A 22,603-nucleotide genomic window follows, 5' to 3' on the forward strand; every position below is an offset into this window, starting at 1 on the left:
GGAGATGCCATGTAGGGAATAAGGAAACAGTGAGGGCTTGTCTACACTGGAAATTTGCATTGGCTTAGCTACGCCCAAGTTGTGAAAAATCCACACCCGGGAGACATGGCTGTGCCGATCTCACCCCCAGTGCAGACAGTGCTAGGGGAATGGAAGAACTCTTTTGTCGCTCTCACTACCGCCTCTTCGGGAGGTGGAGTAAATGAAGTGCTGCAACAGCGTTTTAAGTGCAGCCATACCATGAGGCTATGTCTGCATGCCAGGCTAGAGGTGTAAATTCCACCTCGCGCACTAGTTCTGATCAAGCTAGCCTACTAAAAAGAGAGGGTAGCCCCCGCGTCAGGGACTCACTGCCCAAGTGCGTGCCAGGTGTCTGACAGGCACATATGTGGGCAGTGAATCCCCTCTGCTACAGCTGCACGCTAGAAGTGCAGACACGGCTCCGGCTGTACAGGCTGACCTTTACTTCATCACCTCCCTCCCACAGCTGAAGGTGGTTAGGTTTCTGAGTCACTAGTGGTTCCAGTGGCGTTCCCAATTGTAAGTGTAGTGAATCTTTCAGAAAAGAAGATGCAGTCTAAGAAAACTGGGCCAGGAATTCCCACGGAGAGCATATTAGCCCAAACTCTGCCCAAGGAAACCGAGAGCATCTGAGTGATAGAGGAAGGCTGTGCTTAGCCTTATGGTACACACAAAGGGGTGGTCGGGAAATGTAAGCTAAGCTCATGGAGCAAGTGGGAAAAGAGGGGAGAGAGCCACTCTGTGCAATAGGGGCCTCAGTTGGCCTTGACCAGCAGGACAGATCCCATGAGCAGAACCTCCCTTCAGAATGGCAAGGAAAGAGTTAGTGTTCTATCTATACATGTATTAGCTCAGACCCTGTCACTCAGTAAATTTGCTCCCTGTCACTCTGGGGACATAAAGCAACCTTAAAGCCAGGAGTCCCCTGCTCTTGAAGAATCCCCAGGTGGTATCGATAGAGCTGCTGTCGTCACTGAGGGTATGTCTGCACTAGAAACATAAGTTGACCTTGTAGCCCGGAGGGGTGGTCCCCCTCTGAGAAGAACCCAGAGGAGGAGCCAGACCCACCCTGGCTGGTAGAGCCCTAAAGGAAAACCCCTGACCAGAAGCAGGTGGGTGGAGCCAGGCCTTTAAAACCCAGACCTGCGAGCCCAGTCGGGAGAGGACGGCCGAGGGAGAAGGACGCCTCTCCCCCTGAGTTCCCAGCTATGGCCAGGCCAGGCCAGGCCAAAGACCCACCCTGACAGGGAGCGGCCGGCCTTACCCCCAGCCTGGGAACTGGCAGAGGGCCCACCTGAGTCACCCACTGCCTGGGAACTGCAGGAGGGCCGACCGGAGCAGTACAGAGTTTGGGTCCCGGAGAACCTACCGGCCCTGCCCGCGGCCTGGGGGCCGGAGGACCTGGAAGAGCTGCCCTCTGTGGAGAAACCCATGGAGTTGCCAGAGCTCATAGGACTGCCACACCCCAGCGACCCCAAGGAGGCAGGTACCGGGGGTTTTGGGGAGGAAGAAGCCCAGGGGCAGCCATAACTTCGTGGCGGTGTGTTGCGGCAGGAGCCCCGCCGACCCCCCTGGCAAACACTTTTGCCACTGCAAGGGCCCTGGGCTGGGAGGCAGTGGAGACGGGTGGGCCTGCGTCCCCCTCCTCCCTTCCCTATGTAAGCGGGGGAATCGGCCCGCTATTGTGGGGAACTTTCCTGGCTTGTACAATGCCCCGGTAGAGCTGGTTAGCAAAAGGATCTGAGTCCCTGCTTCCGCTCCCTTTACCCAGAGGCCCCACTTGACCTCGAGGGCTCCCTTACCACTCCCCTGTGTGGTGGGGTGCCCGTAACCCCGACAAGGCTGGGCCCAGGATTTCTGGGGCTCAACCCCCAATCTTGCCGTGGTCCCTTAGAGCAGGGGCTAGGGTGTCCCCACTCCGAGGTACTAACTCTGCGCTGGGCACTTCCCTGACCCACTGATCAGTGCATACAATACAAAGCAATACCATTTATTACACAAACAGCAATCAAATCAATTAAAAAATTAAGAAAAGAGTAAAAAGGTTAAAGGAAAACATCCCAACACTGCCCCTGGCCCGGGGCGCCACGCACAGTGTCTCTGGCATTCACAGTCTGTCACACGTTGCAGGCCCACTGTCCAGGCCCTGGCTATACTGCAGGAATGCAGAGTCAGCCCCCTGCTCTGCCAGTAGCCACACACTCCCAAAGTCCCTTTTGTTCTCCCCAGCTGCTCACCACACCCAGCTCCAGAGGGCTCCTGCCCCAGCTCGCTCTGCTCCATGCAGCTGTACTTCGCTTTCCGGGATGCCCCTCTGCTCTGCTGCTGTAGGTCGCGTCAACTTGGCTCCATTCAGCTTTCTGTGCTCCCCTTCCAGCTGCTGGCTGCTTTGTCCTTAGCTGGGTCAGTTCTGCCCCTGCAGGCCCCAGCAGGCAGTCCCAGCTCACAGGGAGGGCTGGGCTCCCCCCACCCTCCTGGCTCTCTCATTAGCCTGCCCGCCCTGTCAATCAGGCTGACCTGAGTTGGTCTCTCTCCACTGGCTCTGGGGGCTGTCCGTTCCAGGGTCCTGCTTCCTCCAGAGATGGCCAATCAAACAGACCCACTAAGTTTCAGTAAGGGGCTAATAGACCCCTTACACCTAGCAGCCCCGAAAGAGCCTCACCCTCCATACCGCTCCAGAGAGCGGGCCTGCTCCTTTGCCAGCCCGGCCTGAGGGCCTGGCGCTAGACTGTTCATTGGTCAGCCCGGCCTGAGGGCCTGGCGCTAGACTGCTTGTTGGCCAGGGCAGCGCAAAAGATTGCTTGCCCGGGAAAAGGGCTTGAGACTGCTCCCGGCAGGAGATAGCCGAGACGGGTGGTCCCCCTCTGAGAAGGACCCAGAGGGAGAAGCCTGGACGCTGCCCCCTGCTTCTAGGGGCTCATCCACAACCTATATTATGTTGACTGACAGCCATCGCAGTAATTACTGCTGTGGCTGATGTCCACACTATCCTGTTTGGGTCTGTGCTGTGCATCCTCACCAGAACCGCTTCCACCCATCCAAGAGAGGCTGTGTGGCAGCTGGGAGGCCAGTCTCTCAGCTCTGCTGGCAGCTCCCTGCTGCCTGACTGCCCCACAGACTCCCTTCCCCGAAGCTGCCAGGGCTTCTTCCATCCCCGTTCCCTGCTGAGAGCTGCAGGAAGCAGCCCCAGCTTCTCAGCCCTCCCCTGCCCCGTGTGTGTGTGTTATTGCATGCTTACAGCACTGAGACTCTACTAGGGGATTTTTCTGGATGATAAGGTTTTACATTTTGTTATACTCATGTTGCTATTTGAGTCGGGCTCTCAGTGGATCAATTACAAGCGTTTATTATGTATGAAATACATTTTGTCATGGGTGCCCAGAACCTGGACCGGGCGCTCTTTTATGTCGCTAGTACAACTCACTCAACAAATTACATATGTAAATAACAATAAAGACAAGTGATTCCTATTAATTTTCAAAGCACTTTTCTGCAAAATATTTCCAAACATTGACACTTTTAAATTTGCAAAAAACATTTCAAATATCCATTTACTGCTAGTCACTTCCCAAGGATGATAGGGCCAAAACCAAACCTTGCTCAAAAAATGCTTTTAAACAAACCTCGTCAATACTATCCAGGCTGCAAAATAAGGGCTGTAACTGCTCCTTAATTACCTTGAGCCACAGCCAGCCGACAAACCATCTGCCCCTCTGAAGTATTTCTAAAGCATCTAACACCATAAAATAAACACCAAATGTAAAATTAAGAACCACATAAATTTGCCCATGAAACCTCACCAGAGTTCAGCTACACATCACTGAACCAACCCCATCAGCAACACAGAAGTTGCAACTGGAATAGTCCGTATGTTAATACTCTGCTCTAGGTCCCTTTCTGGCCCATGAGGTAAAGGTCAGCTCTCATAGCAGCAGGGTAGAGCACTCGTACTGTTATATAGGGTCTGAATTCAAATACCAATGTGGGCAGGTTTTAAACATTTATTCATAGTAACTTTTTCAAAGGTTCAAGATTTCTCTCCCCACAGAAACCTCAGGCAGGAGAGTGAGATCGAGTTTTTTTCAAAGATCACAGCGGATGAGAGAACAGCGGTGCGTGGGAAGATTCAGAGGCAGCTGGATGCATGTAAAGCTGGTTGACTTTTTATCAGTAAAAAAGACATTTTGATCCAAAAAGAAAAAAAATCCTGCAGCAATGTTTCAATCTCGGTTGGAATTTTTCATTTTCAAACTAAGAAATTTCAATGTTTACAAAAAATATATATTTTGTTTTGGTAGGAAAAATCCCACTTTCACTCCCTTCTTTAAATTCTCCCCACTCCCTCATTAAAAAGTGAGAAAAGGGGGGGTGTTTTTCCCACACTGATATTTTTCGAAAAAAATTTTTTGAGACGTTTCCATTGAAAAACCAAATATTTCATGAAAAGCTTCAAATGAAACAAAGTGTTCCCCTTGAAAGAATTCATGACTAGACTTACCTTTTTTCAACCTGATTGATATGGGAGTGAGAATTCAGAGGCCACCCTGAGAGCAGCAGCCATGTTGCTCTCCCAGCCAGTGGAGTGCAAATACACAGACTGCTGGGGTAGGGACATCAGGAAGAGCTGCCGTCATGGGTGGATGTGTCATAACAGCCATGGCCCCTCCCATTATCAGTTTCCCAAATGGTCCAATTGCTGATTAGTTCCCTCTTGGTTTTCAAGAATGGAGGAGGAAGGGAAATTTAGAGGCATGATGAACTGCAGATGCAGCCCTATTTACGGTCTACTTACTTTGAGAAAGGGGGCAATGACAACATTTTTCTGGCTTTCCCTACCGAGACAGAGCACAGATCTGGTACGGCTGTGGGTGGAGAGTACCTTCAAATATGAACTGGAGGCTTAATTCGACATCCTTCGGAGCTTGGAATGTGAATTTCTGAAGGAGGGCTGTGAAGAACAGGAAAATCTCTGTTCTAGCCAGCTGTTCGCCCAGGCAACCCCGCTTTCCTAAAAAGAAGACCGTTGTGCATGTCAGCCAAAGGATTCTTGTCAGAACAGTCTGGTCTCGTAACGAATGAGGCTTTAATTTTCCACAGCAGCAACTTGGAACAGCGAGGAAGAAGAGATGGTTTTGTCATCAGCTTCTCCCTTCCAAGTCACTTTTCCCTGATGTCAGTACTAATTTTTCCTTCACTTATAACTGTTGACGCTAAGGTTTACATTCCTTATGACAGTACCTCAGTAATTCCTTCTAAGAATATAAACAGTGATGCTTGATAATTTTTGGAAGATCAACCACATCTTTGCATAAGCTATCGAAGGCCTGGTCTCCACACAGGGTACCAATATAACTACTTTTGTACCAGTATAACTATGCCTTACACCAGTATAATTTATTCCCCTTCCCATAACTGCATCTATACTAAAAAGATTGTAATGTTTTAATTTATAGTGATTAAAAAGAAGTCACACAGCTAACTGCCATAAAACAAGGAAGGTTGTATACTTATACAGTTAAAGCAGTACAATTTCTGTGTGTAGCTCATGTCTTATTTTCCTAACATTCTCAACGACACACAGTGACCACAGCTGTATTCTTTCTTTATTAAAAAGTTAAAATAAAATAACGTAGGTGAGGTATAATCTTTTCCTGGCCTAGCTTTTCAATGATATAACACAAGATTTGCTGAACACATACACAGGTCCATTCAGCTTTATTACTAAAGAAAGAAGATGTGTGGCCCTGAATCTTATAGATAGAACGCTTCAAAGGGAAAAGGTATTACATACTTTACTGAACATTGATAGAGCTGTATATAAAAAAAGGTTTATGCAAAACTCTGAATCCCTGTTTCACACACATTTTTGCTTCAGGAAATTTTGTTTGTGAAATCTTTTTTCTCTCTTTAAATTTGGCGGGATAGGGGTTTTTCTCAAAACAATACACAGAACCACAAGTTTACACTTATATTCATGTGAAAATTGATCTTTGAATGAAATTTTGAATTTCAAAACTCTTGATGCTATCCTCCGTGTTTGGTGAAGATGGGTCCCCAATGTCACCAAAAAGGGTCAGATGATCATGGAATTGAACTATTTTTACACATACTCTCAAATGATCAAGCTTTTTGAATAAGAAATAATTGGAGACAAGCCTGACCTGCAAAGTTTGTCTTTAGAGCTGAACTACCCCAAAATATGTGGGGCTATTATGATGAAGGAGTCAAGTCTATGCCATTAGAGAAAAAAGGGGGCTAGCTGTAATGTTTATATACCAAGCCAAACTTCCTCCAAAGTCTAGGGTGTTTTGGTTTGGGGTCTACCCTAATAATATTAAAATGGGATGTATAGGGGTGAGTACCCAAATTGAGTCGCCTCTGTCTTCTTTCTTTTCATAGATTTTTAAAGCCAGAAGAGACCATTAGATCATCTAGCCTGACTTCCTGCATACAGCAGGCCAAAGAATGGCACCCAATCATTGCTAAATCTAGCCCAACAACCTGTGGTGATCATAAAGCACAGCATTTCGACCATCCTCCAGTCTTGGTTTAGGACCTGATCCTGTGCCCAAGGAAGTTAATGCTAAAGCTACTATTGACTTAAATGGTTTGGGATCAGGCCCTTAATGAGTCCAAGTGATGGAGAATCCACCACGCCCCCGGGTAAAATGTTCCAGTGGTTTGTTGGTTTTACCAGGGGATCTCTCACACTTTTATCATCTTTATCACATTTTATTCCCCCTCGCTGACTCGCCCTACATGTGAAAAGGAGCGGTAGACATTGAGGAGGGCTACTCCTTCCAGCCTCACTCTTGCGCTCCCAACAAGTGAGGCAGGCTACTTCCTCTTTCTGCCCATCTTAGGGTATGTCTGCACTGGGGCTGGAGATGTAATTTCTTGCTCAAGCAGACATACCGATGCTAGTTCAATCAGAACTGGTGCACTCAAACTAGAAGTGTAGCCGGGATGGCATGAGCGCTAGCCACCAAGGTATGTACCTAGGGTCTCAGAAAGGACAGTTCTTGGGATGGCTATCCCATCCTGCTGCATGCAGCACCACAACTACACTTCTATTTTTAGTGCACTAACTCAATCAGAGCTAGCGTAATGTCTCCCCGAGCTAGAAATTACACTTCCAGCTCCAGTGTACACATATCCCTAAGCAGTTGGAGAGCCAAGGCCAGTGTTGTTGTGTCTAGCCTTGATCTAGGAGAGAGCACTTGCTCAAGAATGACATGCCCTCTACCTAAGAAAGAACTACGTAAGCTGCAACCCCTACCCCTGGGACACAAATTCTGGCCATGATTTTCATTTCTGAGCTTTGCATTTTCCATTGTGCTTCTGTCACTAATAAATGTTGTGGGTTTTTCCTAAACTGAAAAAGAAAAGAGGCCAAGACCTCAGGATATAGTGCTTAATGGACAGAGTCAGATACAACTCACCTGCAGAGAACGGCAAGAAAGCATCTCTCTTCCTGAACTGACCGTCCTCCAGAAAATGCTCAGGGTTAAATGTATCAGGGGTTTCCCACTCATTCTTGTCAAATAGCACTGACGTCAAATTGGGAATCAAAATGGTACCCTAAAGAAAGAGAAAGAAAGGAACTTAAACCATCTCTGATTTCCATTTTTTATTGTGAGTAAATAGGAGGGGTCATGCCCTTTCTTTTTAATCTATTATGATTAAGAATGTTTTTTTAAAAAGGATCATTTTCTATCAAGTTCTTTACCTTAAAACTATCTACAATATCAAATCTGGCTTTCTCTGGTTTTGCTGGTGATTTATCTGGAGGGAGCCATCACAGACTTTAATTGAAGGAACTGGGTGTTAATCTTTGAACAAAAAGAGCTTCTCTTCCAACTGGTTTTTAAGCATTTGAGTTAAACAGGTGTTAACATCACAACAGACAAACAAACAGAAAATGGATAACAGTCTGACTAAAATCCCTTCCCATCTCAATGAAACAGCTTAATTCCTTCATAGATGTGATGTTATAGACCTACTAGTTCTCCAGCACTTCCCAGGGAAAACAGGGTAGGCAAGACTCGAATTTTGAATATAAAAAAACAAACAGAAAAAATATAAACTCTCGCGTCGTCTTTATACAGCATAAAGAGTCCAAAAGGAGCACAGCCCATCCACCCACCTTTTTGTGCAGTTTACCTTTAAGGGCCAAATTTTCAGGGATGTGGTGACTACTGGCCTTGAAAGATATAGCAAATACCTATGTGCAAATCAAGCAAGTTCTCCTGCAAATTAATACCTATGTGCACTGAAGTTCCTTTTTGCACTCCTAATTGCGATTTGCAGATATAATGCCCTCTTCTGCTATTGTATAAAAATATTTCCCATAAGTTATATGAATGAAGGGTTACCGTCAGCAGAATACAAGCTTGTCACAGACCGCCAGAATGAACCTGTTAGTCAGTAGAGGGCTCACCACCATGGAAATTCAGTTTGTCCCCATTCTACTGAGAATCACTCCACAAGCTGCAGAAGCAGTTACCCACATATTAGGACCTGAAGAGAACCCAAGGAAAGTTGGGATAGGAATTCCAGCCTGCTTCCTTCCATGGGGAGAAACTGTGGATCTGCAGCATGGCTAGGTGGAGCTAGAAATGCTGCAGTTTCTGAGATGAAAGCAGTTCAGAAGTCTGGAGCTGCTGGAAATGAGATACTCCACCATCCTTTAAAAGAAGCAGCCTCTCCCATCTCCAGACATCCAGGCCCAGATCCTCAGAGGTATTTAGGCAAGTAACTCCCATTGATTGCAAAAAGAGTTAGAGGCCGAAATATCTTTAGGTCTCTGGGTCAAAGAGCCTGGCTGACTGTTCATGAGTCAACAGCCCCAATGGTGAAATTCTGCTAGTTCTAATTCTTAGGCTTTTTATTATGGTTTCATGCAATTAAAAATAAATAATTTACATCCTGTTTTATGAAGACATAGATTGCAAAATTTTGATCTGGATTTCAACTGACTCAAAGCCTGGGAATGTGAGCATCTAAGATTTTGGTTAGGTAACTTTAACTCATTATAGAAATAGGGGCCACCTATAAAATGCAGCTCTGGATCTGGGTTGATTTCCAAAATGGGTTCAGATTCCGAACCAGGTCCTCCTAACCTGAGTGCTAAGATGTTTCTACCTGGGACTTTGGTTTGGGCCCATCTCTAATAATTTCTTAAACCGAGATAAGAAAGGGAAACGACTTTTACTTCCCGCTCACTTTTGGGACATGGAATCCGGCCAGTGTTGTGTCACTTGTTGACATTCTGGGCACATTTAAAGGCACAATGTTGCTTATTCTTTGCACTTCATGAATAACTGCATTGGTGTATGGCATGTTGTCCCTGTCGTCCATGGCTGGCTGGCGAGACTGGCCAATCACTCTGTCAATCTCTGCTTGCACTCTCTCTACAAAAAGACCAGAATTCACCATTGGTACAAGAATTTACAATATGTTCTTGGAACAACAGGCTTAAGCTGTGCAGAGTTTAGAGTTAATTGAGTTTTAGGCATGAGAGACAGCATCCATGAAAAATGTAGAGCTCTGAACATACAAATACATAAGAAAACTACAGCTGGTTAGCCTGAGACAAATGCAGTGGTAAGGAGGCAAGAATAATTTTTAAATGTAACCAAGGCATAATAGGAACACTTCCTATAATATCTATATGAAAGTCAAGAGGCATTTACTCCACTGCTCAAAATAAAATATAAAGGTGTTATCTAGACGTATTTTGTCCCTGTTCAGAATAGCAAAATCAATTATGCGGCTGACCCACAGGATATCTGAGCATGAAAATGTTTATCTGCTGGTTGTCTCTGTGAGGCAAGACTCTCAAATTTTTCAAGCACAGGGTTATTCTGGCAGCCTGCCAAGAGTCCAGGGGCTGCACCTATTTTGCATGAAATGAAGCAGTTTATATCTGCCATTATTTTCAACACAGGTCCCACTTGTAGCCTCTTTGGTTCATATCTCAGTCCTGAAGAGGATGTTGTCCATGAATCACCTTTTAAAAATCCACGAGCCACATTTATAGGCACAGAGGGATTAAATGATTTGCCCAACGTCACAAGGGAATTTTGAGACAGAGCCTGGCCTAGGACTCAGATATCCTGAGACTCAGTCTCATGCATTAGCCACAAAGTCGGCTTCCTCTTTAATCAAGGTTACTGCAGGTGTGGATTGCATTCCTTGTCTCTACACTAGTTGTGGGTGGTGTAAATGGGGGGGATGGTGGCAAGGGGGAAGAGCCATGCCAATAAAGAAAAAGGTTTCTGAATGGGAAAAACGATGATTGTGTGAAGAAAACACTTTTGCACAGAGATTTAATAAATCAACATTCTGAGATCTGTGAAAAGCCCCTGATGCTGCAAGGCTGAAGGGTAGAAAGTCAAGAGACGTTAAGAAATTAAAAATATTAACGGTTACCATATACCTTGAATGTCTGGATATATGGCCATGTACAGCAGAGCCCAGCGGATGGTTGTAGATGTTGTCTCAGTTCCAGCAAAAAAGAGATCCAATGTGGAAAATAGGAGATCTTCTTCATGGAAACTAGAGTTGGCATCGGCCTTAGAACAGAGATTTATGTGGGTGGCACTACAACAATATTTGTTAGTATTTTACAAAGCCATGAAAACATCATTCCAGGCTCAATCATGCAAGGTGCTGGGTGCCCTCAATTTCCATTACTTTCAGTGAGAGCTGAGAGCTCCCAGCCGCCTCACAGGACAGTACCATTAGATAGAAAGACTGTGCTTTTAACATTATTCCTGAGAACGAAAACTTTGAATTGATTTTAGGTCTGTGAATAGGGCCTGCTAAAGTCAATGAAAGACTCCCATGCACTCCAATGGGCTTTGGGTCTGGCCCCTAAAGTACAGATAACCCTTACATTTTTAAGCCCTAGTTCAGCAAAGCTCTCTTCAGTTAGCCTACTCCTGCTTCAAGGAAAGCATGTGCTTAAAGGTTTTGCTGCTTCAGGCCCTAACGATTTCTAACTGTTAACTAATGCAGGGTCAGATGCTCAGACAACTCAATTGGTGAACATGGTTGTTGTAATTCGACTTCTAATTTTTAAAACAAAAATGTGGTTTGTTCTTGTTTGCTTTGTTTTTTGTTCCTACCTTTGCTATTTCCTTCAGATAAGAGTCAATGAAGTCTCTGGTTTCAGATGGGTTCAAGTCTTCTTTGTGCTTTGCAATCGCTTCTCTCACAAAAGACTTCAGTTTTTCCCAGTTTTTAAAAATGGTCTTATGGGGTCCAGGTATCCACTTCATTAGGGTGGGGAAGGCGTTATACAGCTTTTGACACACAAACACAACACAATACCTTTTAGCCTTGTTTTAGAAAAATGCATATTGCAGTTTAACACACCCCCATGCATTTAGCTGAAAACAGCACGTTTATTAAACTACACTAACACACAGTTCTATTATGGATGCTCTCAAAGCCCTCAACCGAGATCAGGACCGCAGGCACTTTACATATACATAAGAGTCAGTCTCTGCCCTGAGGACTAACATCCAAAGAGACTGGACAGACAAAGGGTGGGAGAAAAGAAGCATTATCACCATTTCACAGAGTGAGAATTGAGACCGAGAGAGATTAAGTGACTTGCCCAAGATGGCACAGGCATCTGTTAGAAAGCCAGAAAGTGAAGCTCGGTCTCTTGGAGACCCAGCGCAGTGTTTTAACCACTTTCTTGCTAAAATATGCACTGCCTTCTCTCAGTTCTCGGCTGTGATGGCTGGGGCTGGTCACCAGCTCCAGCCACTGCTCCTGTTGCTTTGGCAGCCCCTGAAGGACACTGCACTGTATTGCCCGAGGCGGTGCTGTAGCAGTCACTGCAGAAGGCTGAAGGGCCACCCTGTCAATTATTCACTGATTGACAAGTGAGGAGAGACATAAAGATCACTACAATCTGTCCTCACCTGCCGAGACGTGCTGTCGATAATACTGACACTACCAGTTTTTATAGGAGACTGGCCTTTGGTATTGAAGGGCTTGTCCAGCATATAAGGAGACTGCCTGGGCCCAGCACCACAAGCAGACAGAGGCAGGCACTGTGCTTGCCTCTCAACTGCTGCTGTAGTGGCAGTATCATGTCTCACCCCAGCCACTACGCAGTGCTGAATCGGGAGGCCAGAAGAAGAGAAAGGCCCCAGAGGGGTTGGGTAACAGCGTGTCAGCTGTTTTCAGGGCCCGTGTCAGTGACCCAGCATCATTACAAACCGCAGTGCTTTGTCCCTACCAATGGGGGCCATCTCAAAGAGTTGCCAGCTGGATGAGCCCTTGACCTGGACAGCAGGTAGGTTGTGGCTCAGGGGGTCCCCTCTCACCAGGCCTGTCATATAATTATACCCTAACATCCCCACTGCCATGAGAGTATCTCTCCCCCGACACACACACTCAGGTCTCTGAGCCAACCCTCTCCTGAGCACAGATTCCGAAGCGCAGCGTGACAGCAAGCAAGGGAGTTGCTTGCAGCAGTGAGAAGTTGGTGTTTTTCTGTCTCCTCTCTCCTATGCACACCTCCCTGATGCCACTGAAACAGACCACTGGGTCTTCAGCCCCATTAGCGATCACACTAAGTGCGTGGGGTGGCAGCACTGGTCTAGAGAAATCAGGCTGGCGGATCTGGCAGGATACTGGCAGGGAGGCGAGGTGAAAGGGACTAGCCAGAGGAGGAACTGAGGTGGACAGAGATGTGCTGGGGGAAATGAGAGCATGGATGCCCCAGTCAGGCTATGGTAGAAGTGAGTCTGGGACCAAGACGACATGGTCACACTGAGTCCTGCTTTCACTGAAAACACTGGGCAGTTGGTGGTGGAGGTGGAGCTTGCAATTGATTTCAGCAAGAGCAAGATAGGGCTAAAGTCTAAAGTCAAAATGAAACGACCTCTACCTGGGCCCAAAAACCTCCCTCAAGGTGCAAAGTCTCATCAAGCAACCGCAGTAACTTCTGGAAGCGATTGTCGTGATATTCAAACCGGTCCCCAAATACGATGGAACAAATAATGTTGGAAACAGCATTGTTAATTTTAAAGTGAGGGTCAAAAGGCTGCCCTGGAAGAGAAAAAAGGAGAAATCAATGTTTTTCTGGCTTTCTTAAAATGGGGGAGGAAATTTGGTGACAGAGATGAACTATTTGATGTGTGTGAAATCCATTAAGACCTGAACACATGCATTACTCACACACACATACATATCCCTTGAGCAACCTTTGCTGAATTGTCACCTAACTGAGTATTGAAAAACTGTTAAACACATAGATGAGACGAGCTGCATTTTGACACATGCAGCATATCAAAACTACAGGTTCAAGTCAGTTTTTTGCTGTGTATAGACATTTGTATTTTTTCACACAGGTTTCTGCCTTTGTTACAGTGTAGGGAGGTTTTGCATTTATGAGATTATGAGTCACTTTCTCTCCATGGTCATTAGTCTTGGAAATGAAAACTTTTGTGGAACTGTTTTGTAAATCTGTGCAGCTACATGGATTCTAACATCACGGTTCAAGCACATCTTTGTTATTTCATTTCCATTGCCAAAGAATAGCTACAATTTTTGATAGAACAAGTATCTTTGTCTCGAGTTCTCACCTTTTTCTTCCTCAATTGCATCAGTGAGGTATCTGGTTTCCTCTTGTATTCGTTCTGCTAAGCTCCTCTTCCCTAGGCCAAAGTTTCTTAGAGTCGATAAAGCAAATCTTCTTTGTTTTTTCCAGCTATTTCCATTAGAGAAGATTAATCCTGGAGTGAAAAATGACTGCTGATATATTGTAATGGGGATTAAAAGGTTAGAAAACTTTAACACTCCTTTTCTTTTTCAGATTTAAATGAGGGATGACTATCTTTCCACAGGACATTCTAGTCTGTTCTGTTTGCTATCAGACAGCTTGGTCTCCAGCACTGGTGGGGTCCTGCCCAACATACAGAAGTAGTGCAGAGCTGAGGTTGAAGGAGATTGGAAGATGCAATTTTGCGTGATTTAAGAAGCCAACACCCTCCTCTATGGACTCTTGCTGAAGAAAACTTGCAAGGGACCATTCAGAATGGAAGTCCATGCCACACACCATCACAGCTACATGGCAGCCATGTAAATCTGCTGCTGCTGTCGCCAGGGCTATGACAATTGGAAAGTGAACATGAGACGTCAATGAGACATCAACTCATGTACGTGTTTGCAGTATTGAGGCAAGTTACTAAAGGCCAGGTCCTCAAAGGTATTTTGGTGCCTAACTCCCATTGATTTCACTACGAGTTAGGCACCTAAACACAACTGAGGATCTGGGCCCAAGTTACGACCCCAGAGCAGACTTCAGTGAGACTGCTCGTGTGCATAAGGGGAAGCTCATTTGTAAGTGATTTGCAGGATCAGTTCCTTGATTATTAAAAATGTTACACCTGACACATCTGAAGAAAAAGAAAAGAAACTCACCAAAGGTACCGACGATTTCATGGACAATAGGAATTTCTGGGCGATCCAAAAAGTGTTCACCCTGATGGACAAGCACTTCCTTCACCAGCTGGAACCCATTTACAATCAGAAATGTCGTGGTACCAATCTGCATGCTGAAAATGTTGCCATATTTTTCAACAATCTGGGGGGGGGGGGGAAAAGGAGCACGTGGTTTAGTTCATCTTTAATTTGTTTGATAACCAGAACAAGAGCCCAGGAGATGACTTCTGACTTTTTTTTACAGTTATTATTAATTGTTTGTATTACAGCAGCAACTGAAGGCCAGGTGTTCAAGCACTGATTAAAAAGACAATCCCTGCTCCAAAAGAGCTCACAACAGGATATAACAGCTGGATGAAGCACATAAATGGGGAGGGGCATGAGGTAACAGTAAAATAAGCGTATGTAAGGACAATGACTGCCCTGTGCCTTTTCCAAAGGGATGTCAAAATAAAACAGACCTACTGACAACTAATACTTAAATCGACTCTAAGTTAAGTGGAGCAGATGCCTTCCTAGCTAGTAGCATTACTGACTGAGGATATGTTACCCTTCAACGATTGTTCCAAAAGTGAAGAAATGAAACATTCTCGTTTAAACACGAACACACGCCAGTTCTGTCAGAGGCACCTGCCCCTTCCGTCCTACACCCACCTCCTGATAAATCACGTAGCTCCTTAGGGCACTCAAGGGGTGTGACTGAAAGCTGCAGAGAACAAATAACTTCCACAAGGCCTGTGTGAAAGAAACCCTTTTGAGCCCTTGCAAGGGGATGACTCACATGTAATTTTCTAAACCCCCTTGGACTTCATGGGTTATTTTCTAGCCCTTATGAGCTTCCACTAAATCACATCCTGTCTCACAGGGAAGGGCACTTCCAAGTAGAGCCCTGCAATGGGACTGGGATGGTTACAATGTACTTTTTTGCATGTGGAATTGTGTAGGCAAAAAAAACCAGCCTGAGGTAATTTGCAGGAAAATAAGTTAGCTACATTTGCTGTTTAAGTTGACCTTGTTGTCGTTCACTTAGTTTGGGACACTTTTAAAAATTTATTTCTACCAAAAACCTAATGCTATGAGCAGTTTTGCCATTAAATAGTTTTCAAAAAGCATCCTGACATATAAATAAGTTGAATGGTATTTTTCAAAGTTCCAAAAACAGTGCAAAACAATTTTAAAAATTCCAGGTTTTTTTAAACAATTTACTTTTTATAATCATTAAAAAAAAAAAAAAATCTTCAAAATACGGTACATTGTGTACTTCATCACACACACTGCCTGCCACAGATGATCAGCTTTGTTTTGCTGGTACATCGAGTCTTATTTAAGCTGTACCCCAGACATAAACCTGGAGGGTCCTACCTCTTGAGGATTTCTGTGCAGGAATACACAGATGGGACTCCCCCCACACACATCTTGGCCACTGGCTGAGGGGAAAGGGTATGACCAGAGGTTTCCTGTGTTCTGGTGATCCTGGCCAACCAGCTGCTGGAACGAGCCTTTGGGGCTGTTAGTAGGTGGTACAACTCAGAGCAGTCTACCAGTGTCTCTAATTTATGCCAGGGGCCAAAAATGGTGCCAGGACAACCCCAAGGTCATGGCCGTGCAGAGGTGATGCCATCATGAGCTGTGCCAGACATTCTGGAGGTGCAGCTGAGGATCTGATTCAGCGTCTCTATCACCCACCACTCCCTGGTAAAACAGAACACCTATGGTTGCTTTCCTATCCCACTTACCTTCTTTATGGTGACATGGGGCTGTTTGACATCCAGATGGAGAATGTGGCCCAGGAAGGGCAGGGGCAAAGGTCCTGGAGGGAAATTCTTTGGCCGTCTCCGCTTCATGCAATCAGCAATAAGCAGGAACAAGCCGAGGAACACCACCAGTGTCTGAAAGGACATGTTCTGCCAGAGCCCTGTTAACACAGCGCCACCCTGCAGTGGCATCTTCCCCGGACAGGTGCACACCTGCAACAGAAAGAGGGAAGAACAAGTGGGCTAGAAGGAAACCCGATAATAACAGCAGACACAGCTCTGCCCACCCACATGCTGCTGACGCTGGAGGAGGACAAAGTTTACAAGCAAGATCAACACAACTTCATACAGTTACACAAGAGATTCCGATACCAAAGTCAGAACGCAGAAACCCTGCGAGGGCCTCTCCTGATTGCTTAAACTCATCAGCAAAGATTTGTCAGATTTTTCCTCCTTAATTATAATTTCTCATTTTCTCCCAGCTCTTTTTAAAAAAAAAAATGAATGACAGCTTCCCTATCCTATACCGTGAAAAATATCCAGTAAAACCAGATTTTTCCACAAATCTGCTAGTTAGGAATTCAAAACAGCTTTTTACAGTAGATGTTCAATGTTTTTAAAGCAGCTTTTCTATTGCAATTGGTGTGCTGGCTTACATTCAGAGCCTGGCTCTGCATTCTCTGAGCAATCAACTCTCATTGTTCTTCATGACAAGATTGGTTTTTTTGGCTCCCATCACCAGGGTATCGGGGCATTCTACAATTCTACATTTACTGGCTATTTCATTTAAGAATTTGGGCAGCAGTACTGCAATCAGATCAAAAAAAGGACCATAGTAATGATATTATATTATTATAATTTAAGATATCTAGAGGCCAACCAGGCGCTATACAAACATATAGTAAATGACTGGCCCCGACCCAAAGAGCTTGCAGTTATAGGCTGCAGTTAAGAAAAGGAGCCCTCTTCAGAAATGGGGCGTAAGCATATGCCTAACTTTAAGCACATGTTTTTGTTCCATTGAAATCGATTGTGTGTGCTTAAAGCTAAACAAGTGTGTAACTCCTTTCCTGAAACAGGAGCTAGAAGCCCAACCATCTGTGCCACTTCAGTGTATTTTTTAATTTCCAGAAACACTGCCATGGTGCTATTGGGCAACGGTCACCGTATATTGTTGTGCTTTCATATTCTGAATCCCCCCTCCCGCCCCCGCCTGTCTTGTTTATTTGAACTCTTAGTTCTCCAGGGCAGGGACGTCGTAGTCTTATAGTTCTCCACTGTTACATGCCTCCAACTACTCCCGTGTTACAAACTATTATTAACCGTTTTTAAATTGTCAATCATCAAGTAAGGGAACAAAGACCCAAAAATCTGTTATTCCAGATGACCTGGATTGCTAAATGTATTTCCTAGGTCTTTGTGTGGCATTGCCCTTGAACTTCCCATGCATTGTGTTTTGGGCAGAGCCCGTCATGCATTAAGCTATTTGTAACATTAAGAAATGTGAGGTACATGGCTGTGGACTCAGGATTCTCAGTGTGGTTCTTCAGGGTCAGTCTGGAGGCGCGTTGGCTCTCCATCTGCCAGCATACTAGGATGTTTGTTTGTTTTATTTCCTCTGGCAGCAACCAGGATTAGGACAGGGTGAATCCGTCTGGCAGCAGTCCTGTGCATCTTCTGCGCACCTGCACACCTTCTGTACCTGTCTCACTTCATCTCTTCCGACTGCAAGCCAAATTTAAACAGCGAAATGATGTTGCTTGCTTTGTCTATGCTATGAGAGTAGCCAGTAAAGAGACACCAGATGGCATGGGCCATACCAAGCACCAAAAGCTGTGGAGGAAGGAAGATGCACTAAAGGGGGACAACAACTGGCAGGCCACACAAAAGAAGAAATGGCTTGTGTGGGTGGCAGGGTGAGGCAGAGATCTGTCATGGATAAAGACGGCTACCAGCCTCAGCCATGTTACACGTCTGTAATTAAATGTTCCTTTAGGAATGCCATGTACGACATAAAATATAGACGCACCTTCCTCATGCAATGAAGGGGTATATGTCACAGTCTTTGCTCACATTTTAAAAATCTTCTAGGCTACTCGTGTGTTGTCCAGCCATGGGAGAGAGATAGGGGAACACCAACTAGTATTTGGTGCATAGAGAAAAATATAGGAAAGGGTTAGGGTAGGGGTGTCAAACATCCGGCCCGCGGGCTGGTTACACCAACCTTTTTGGTCTGGGCCCTGGCGGCAGCACGTGTTGCTGCGAGATCTGTCTACTCGGGCGGCAGCGCTCCAAAAGGGCCGAGTATTTCGATGTATGGGATGTATGGCCCACTTGAAGTACATTTAATTCAAATCTGGCCTGCCATAGCAAATGAGTTTGACACCCCGAGATTAGGGCCTTACTGCCTCAAGATGGGGAAAACAGCCCTCTACTAGAGAGGAGAGATACTGAACCATTCACGTGCGGGAGCGGGCTAGGCTGGAGATCCTACCATAATGTCAATGAATGGCCTCGTATTTGCTAATAGCCTGGTGTGTATTGTAAGCAATGTAGAAATCAGGGCTTGAAATGAGTGAGAAAGGGCCCTAGTATCTTACACAGGAACTCAATGCGGGAGTTGCCATGTGGGGAAAAAGGAAACAGTGAGGGCTTGTCTACACTGGAAGTTTGCATTGGCTTAGCTACGCCCAAGTTGTGAAAAATCCACACCCGGGAGACATGGCTGTGCCGATCTCACCCCCAGTGCAGACAGTGCTAGGGCAATGGAAGAATTCTTTTGTTGCTCTCACTACCGCCTCTTCGGGAGGTGGATTAAATTAAGTGCTGCAACAGCGTTTTAAGTGCAGCCATACCATGAGGCCATGTCTGCATGCCAGGCTAGAGGTGTAAATTCCACCTCGCGCACTAGTTCTGATCAAGCTAGCCTACTAAAAAGAGAGGGTAGCCCCCGCGCCAGGGACTCACTGCCCAAGTGCGTGCCAGGTGTCTGACAGGCACATATGCGGGTAGTGAATCCCTCCTGCTACAGCTGCACGCTAGAAGTGCAGACACAGCTCCGGCTGCACAGGCTGACCTTTACTTCACCACCTCCCTCCCACAGCCGAAGGTGGTTCGGTTTCTGAGTCACTAGTGGTTCCAGTGGCGTTCCCAATTGTAAGTGTAGTGAAGCTTTCAGAAAAGAAGATGCAGTCTAAGAAAACTGGGCCACACTGGTACAAGTGCCAGGAATTCCCACGGAAAGCATATTAGCCCAAACTCTGCCCAAGGAAACCGAGAGCATCTGAGTGATAGAGGAAGGCTGTGTTTATCCTTATGGTACGCACAATTGAGTGGGCGGGAAATGTAAGCTAAGGTCATGGAGCAAGTGGGAAAGAGGGGAGAGAGCCACTCTGTGCAATAGGGGCCTCAGTTGGCCTTGACCAGCAGGACAGATCCCATGAGCAGAACCTCCCTTCAGAATGGCAAGGAAAGAGTTAATGTTCTATCTATAAATGTATTAGCTCAGACCCTGTCACTCAGTAAATCTGCTCCGTGTCACTCTGGGGACATAAAGCAACCTTAAAGCCAGGAGTCCCCTGCTCTTGAAGAATCCCCAGGTGGTATCGATAGAGCTGCTGTCGTCACTGAGGGTATGTCTGCACTAGAAACATAAGTTGACCTTGTAGCCCGGAGGGGTGGTCCCCCTCTGAGAAGCACCCAGAGGAGGAGCCAGACCCACCCTGGCTGGTAGAGCCCCGAAGGAAAACCCCTGACCGGAAGCAGGTGGGCGGAGCCAGGCCTTTAAAACCCAGGCCTGCGAGCCCAGTCGGGAGAGGACGGCCGAGGGAGAAGGACGCCTCTCCCCCTGAGTTCCCAGCTAAGGATAGGCCAAGGACCCACCCCGACAGGGAGCGGCCGGCCTTACCCCCAGCCTGGGAACTGGCGGAGGGCTCACCTGAGTCACCCGCCACCTGGGAGACGGCGGAGGGCCCACCGGAGTTCCGCGCTGCCTGGGAGCTGGAGGAGGGCCCACCTGAGACACCCGCGGCCTGGGAGCTGGAGGAGGGCCGACCGGAGAGGTACAGAGTTTGGGACCCGGAGAAGCTACCCGCCCTGCCCGCGGCCTGGGGGCCGGAAGACCTGGAAGAGCTGCCCTCCGTGGAGAAACCCATGGAGTTGCCAGAGCTCATAGGACTGCCACACCCCAGCGACCCGAAGGAGGCAGGTACCGGGGGTTTTGGGGAGGAAGAAGCCCAGGGGCAGCCATAACTTCGTGGCGGTGTGTTGCGGCAGGAGCCCCGCCAACCCCCTGGCAAACACCTTTTGCCACTGCGAGGGCCTGGGCTGTGAGACAGTGGAGACGGGTGGGCCTGCGTCCCCTTCCCCCCTTCCCTAGCAGCCCCGAAAGAGCCTCACCCTCCATACGGCTCCAGAGAGCGGGCCTGCTCCTTTGCCAGCCCTGCCTGAGGGCCTGGCGCTAGACTGTTCATTGGTGGCCAGGGCAGGGAAAAAGATTGCTTGCCCGGGAAAAGGGCTTGAGACTGCTCCCAGCAGGAGATATCCGGGAGGGGTGGTCCCCCTCTGAGAAGGACCCAGAGGGAGAAGCCTGGACGCTGCCCCCTGCTTCTAGGGGCTCATCCACAACCTATATTATGTTGACTGACAGTCATCGCAATAATTACTGCTGTGGCTGATGTCCACACTATCTATCCTCTTTGGGTCAGTGCTGTGCATCCTCACCAGAACCGCATCCACCCGCCCAAGAGAGCTGTGTGGGCAGCTGGGAGCCCAGTCTCTCAGCTCTGCTGGCAGCTCCCTGCTGGGAGCCTGACTGCCCCACAGACTCCCTTCCCCGAAGCTGCCAGGGCTTCTTCACTCCCCGTTCCCTGCTGAGAGCTGCAGGAAGCAGCCCCAGCTTCTCAGCCCTCCCCTTCCCCTACCCCGTGTGTGTTATTGCATGCTTACAGCACTGAGACTCTACTAGGGGATTTTTCTCGATGATAAGGTTTTACATTTTGTTATACTCATGTTGCTGTTTGAGTCAGGCTCTCAGTGGATCAATTACAAGCGTTTATTATGTATGAAATACATTTTGTCATGGGTACCCAGAACCTGGACCGGGCACTCTTTTATGTCGCTAGTACAACTCACTCAACAAATTACATATGTAAATAACAATAAAGACAAATGATCCCTATTAACTTTCAAAACACCTTTCTGCAAAAAAGTTCCAAACATTGACACTTTTTAATTTTCAAAAAACATTTCAAAAATCCATTTACTGCTAGTCATTTCCCAAGGATGATAGGGCCAAAACCAAACCTTGCTCAAAAAATGCTTTTAAACTACCCTCGTAAATACTATCCAGGCTGCAAGAGAAGGGCTGTAACTGCTCCTTAATTACCATGAGCCACAGCCAGCCGACAAACCATCTGCCCCTGTGAAGTATTTCTAAAGCACTTAACACCATATAATAAACACCAAACGTAAAATTAAGAACCACATAAATTTGCCCATGAAATGGCCACCTCACCAGAGTTCAGCTACACATCACTAAACCAACCCCATCAGCAACACAGAAGTTGCAGCTAGAATAGTCCGTATGTTAATCCTCTGCTCTAGGTCCCTTTCTGGCCCATGAGGTAAAGGTCAGCTCTCATAGCAGCAGGGTAGAGCACTCGTACTGATATATAGGGTCTGAATTCAAATCCCAATGTGGGCAGGTTTTAAAAATTTATTAATAGTAACTTTTTCAAAGGTTCAAGATTTCTCTCCCCACAGAAACCTCAGGCCGGAGAGTGAGATCGAGTTTTCGTCAAAGATCACAGCGGATGAGAGAACAGCGGTGGGTGGGAAGATTCAGAGGCTGCTGGATGCATGTAAAGCTGGTTGACATTTTATCAGTAAAAAAGTCTTTTTGATCCAAAAAGGAAAAAAATCCTGCAGCAATGTTTCAATCTCGGTTGGAATTTTTCATTTTTCAAACTAAGAAATTTCAATGTTTAAAAAAATATATATTTTGTTTTGGTAGGAAAAATCCCACTTTCACTCCCTTCTTTAAATTCTCCCCATTCCCTCATTAAAAAGTGAAAAAAGGGGTTGTGTTTTTCCCACACTGACATTTTTTGAAAAAAAATTTTTTTTTGAGGTTTCCATTGAAAAACCAAATATTTCATGAAAAGCTTCAAATGAAACAAAGTGTTCCCCTTGAAAGAATTCATGACTAGACTTACCTTTTTTCAACCTGATTGATATGGGAGTGAGAATTCAGAGGCTTCTCTGAGAGCAGCAGCCATGTTGCTCTCCCAGCCAGTGGAGTGCAAACACACAGACTCCTGGGGTAGGGACATCAGGAAGAGCTGCCGTCATGGGTGGAT

At 46.4% G+C, this 22,603-nt stretch overlaps 1 protein-coding gene across 1 annotated transcript; it reads right to left on the bottom strand.

The window, feature by feature from the left end:
- Positions 1 to 1,995: 1,995 nt before the first annotated feature.
- Positions 1,996 to 22,581, bottom strand: LOC137144925 (cytochrome P450 2J2-like). Its single transcript, XM_067535408.1, has 10 exons — positions 22,460 to 22,581; positions 16,227 to 16,457; positions 14,470 to 14,632; positions 13,632 to 13,781; positions 12,935 to 13,095; positions 11,154 to 11,330; positions 10,463 to 10,598; positions 9,247 to 9,434; positions 7,464 to 7,602; positions 1,996 to 5,029 (listed from the first exon to the last, which is right to left on the bottom strand). The coding sequence occupies exons 2-10, from the start codon at positions 16,434 to 16,436 to the stop codon at positions 4,854 to 4,856; spliced, it is 1,500 nt and encodes a 499-aa protein (XP_067391509.1). The 5' UTR covers positions 16,437 to 16,457; positions 22,460 to 22,581; the 3' UTR covers positions 1,996 to 4,853.
- Positions 22,582 to 22,603: the final 22 nt, after the last annotated feature.

Source organism: Emydura macquarii, unplaced genomic scaffold, assembly GCF_026122565.2.
Source record: "Emydura macquarii macquarii isolate MOO-44397 ecotype Brisbane River unplaced genomic scaffold, CSIRO-AGI_Emac_v2 contig_3506, whole genome shotgun sequence".
Classification (NCBI taxonomy): domain Eukaryota; kingdom Metazoa; phylum Chordata; order Testudines; family Chelidae; genus Emydura; species Emydura macquarii.

What these genes read in the sequence shown, in the direction of transcription:
- LOC137144925 (XM_067535408.1), bottom strand. Translation starts at nt 16,436, where the DNA reads ATGCCACTGCAGGGTGGCGCTGTGTTAACAGGGCTCTGGCAGAACATG. An exon ending in CATATATCCAGACATTCAAG is followed by an intron (nt 9,435 to 10,462) that starts GTATATGGTAAC and finishes GTCTTTTTGTAG; the next exon opens with AGAGAGTGCAAGCAGAGATT. An exon ending in TTTCTTGCCGTTCTCTGCAG is followed by an intron (nt 5,030 to 7,463) that starts GTGAGTTGTATC and finishes TCTTCTTTTTAG; the next exon opens with GAAAGCGGGGTTGCCTGGGC.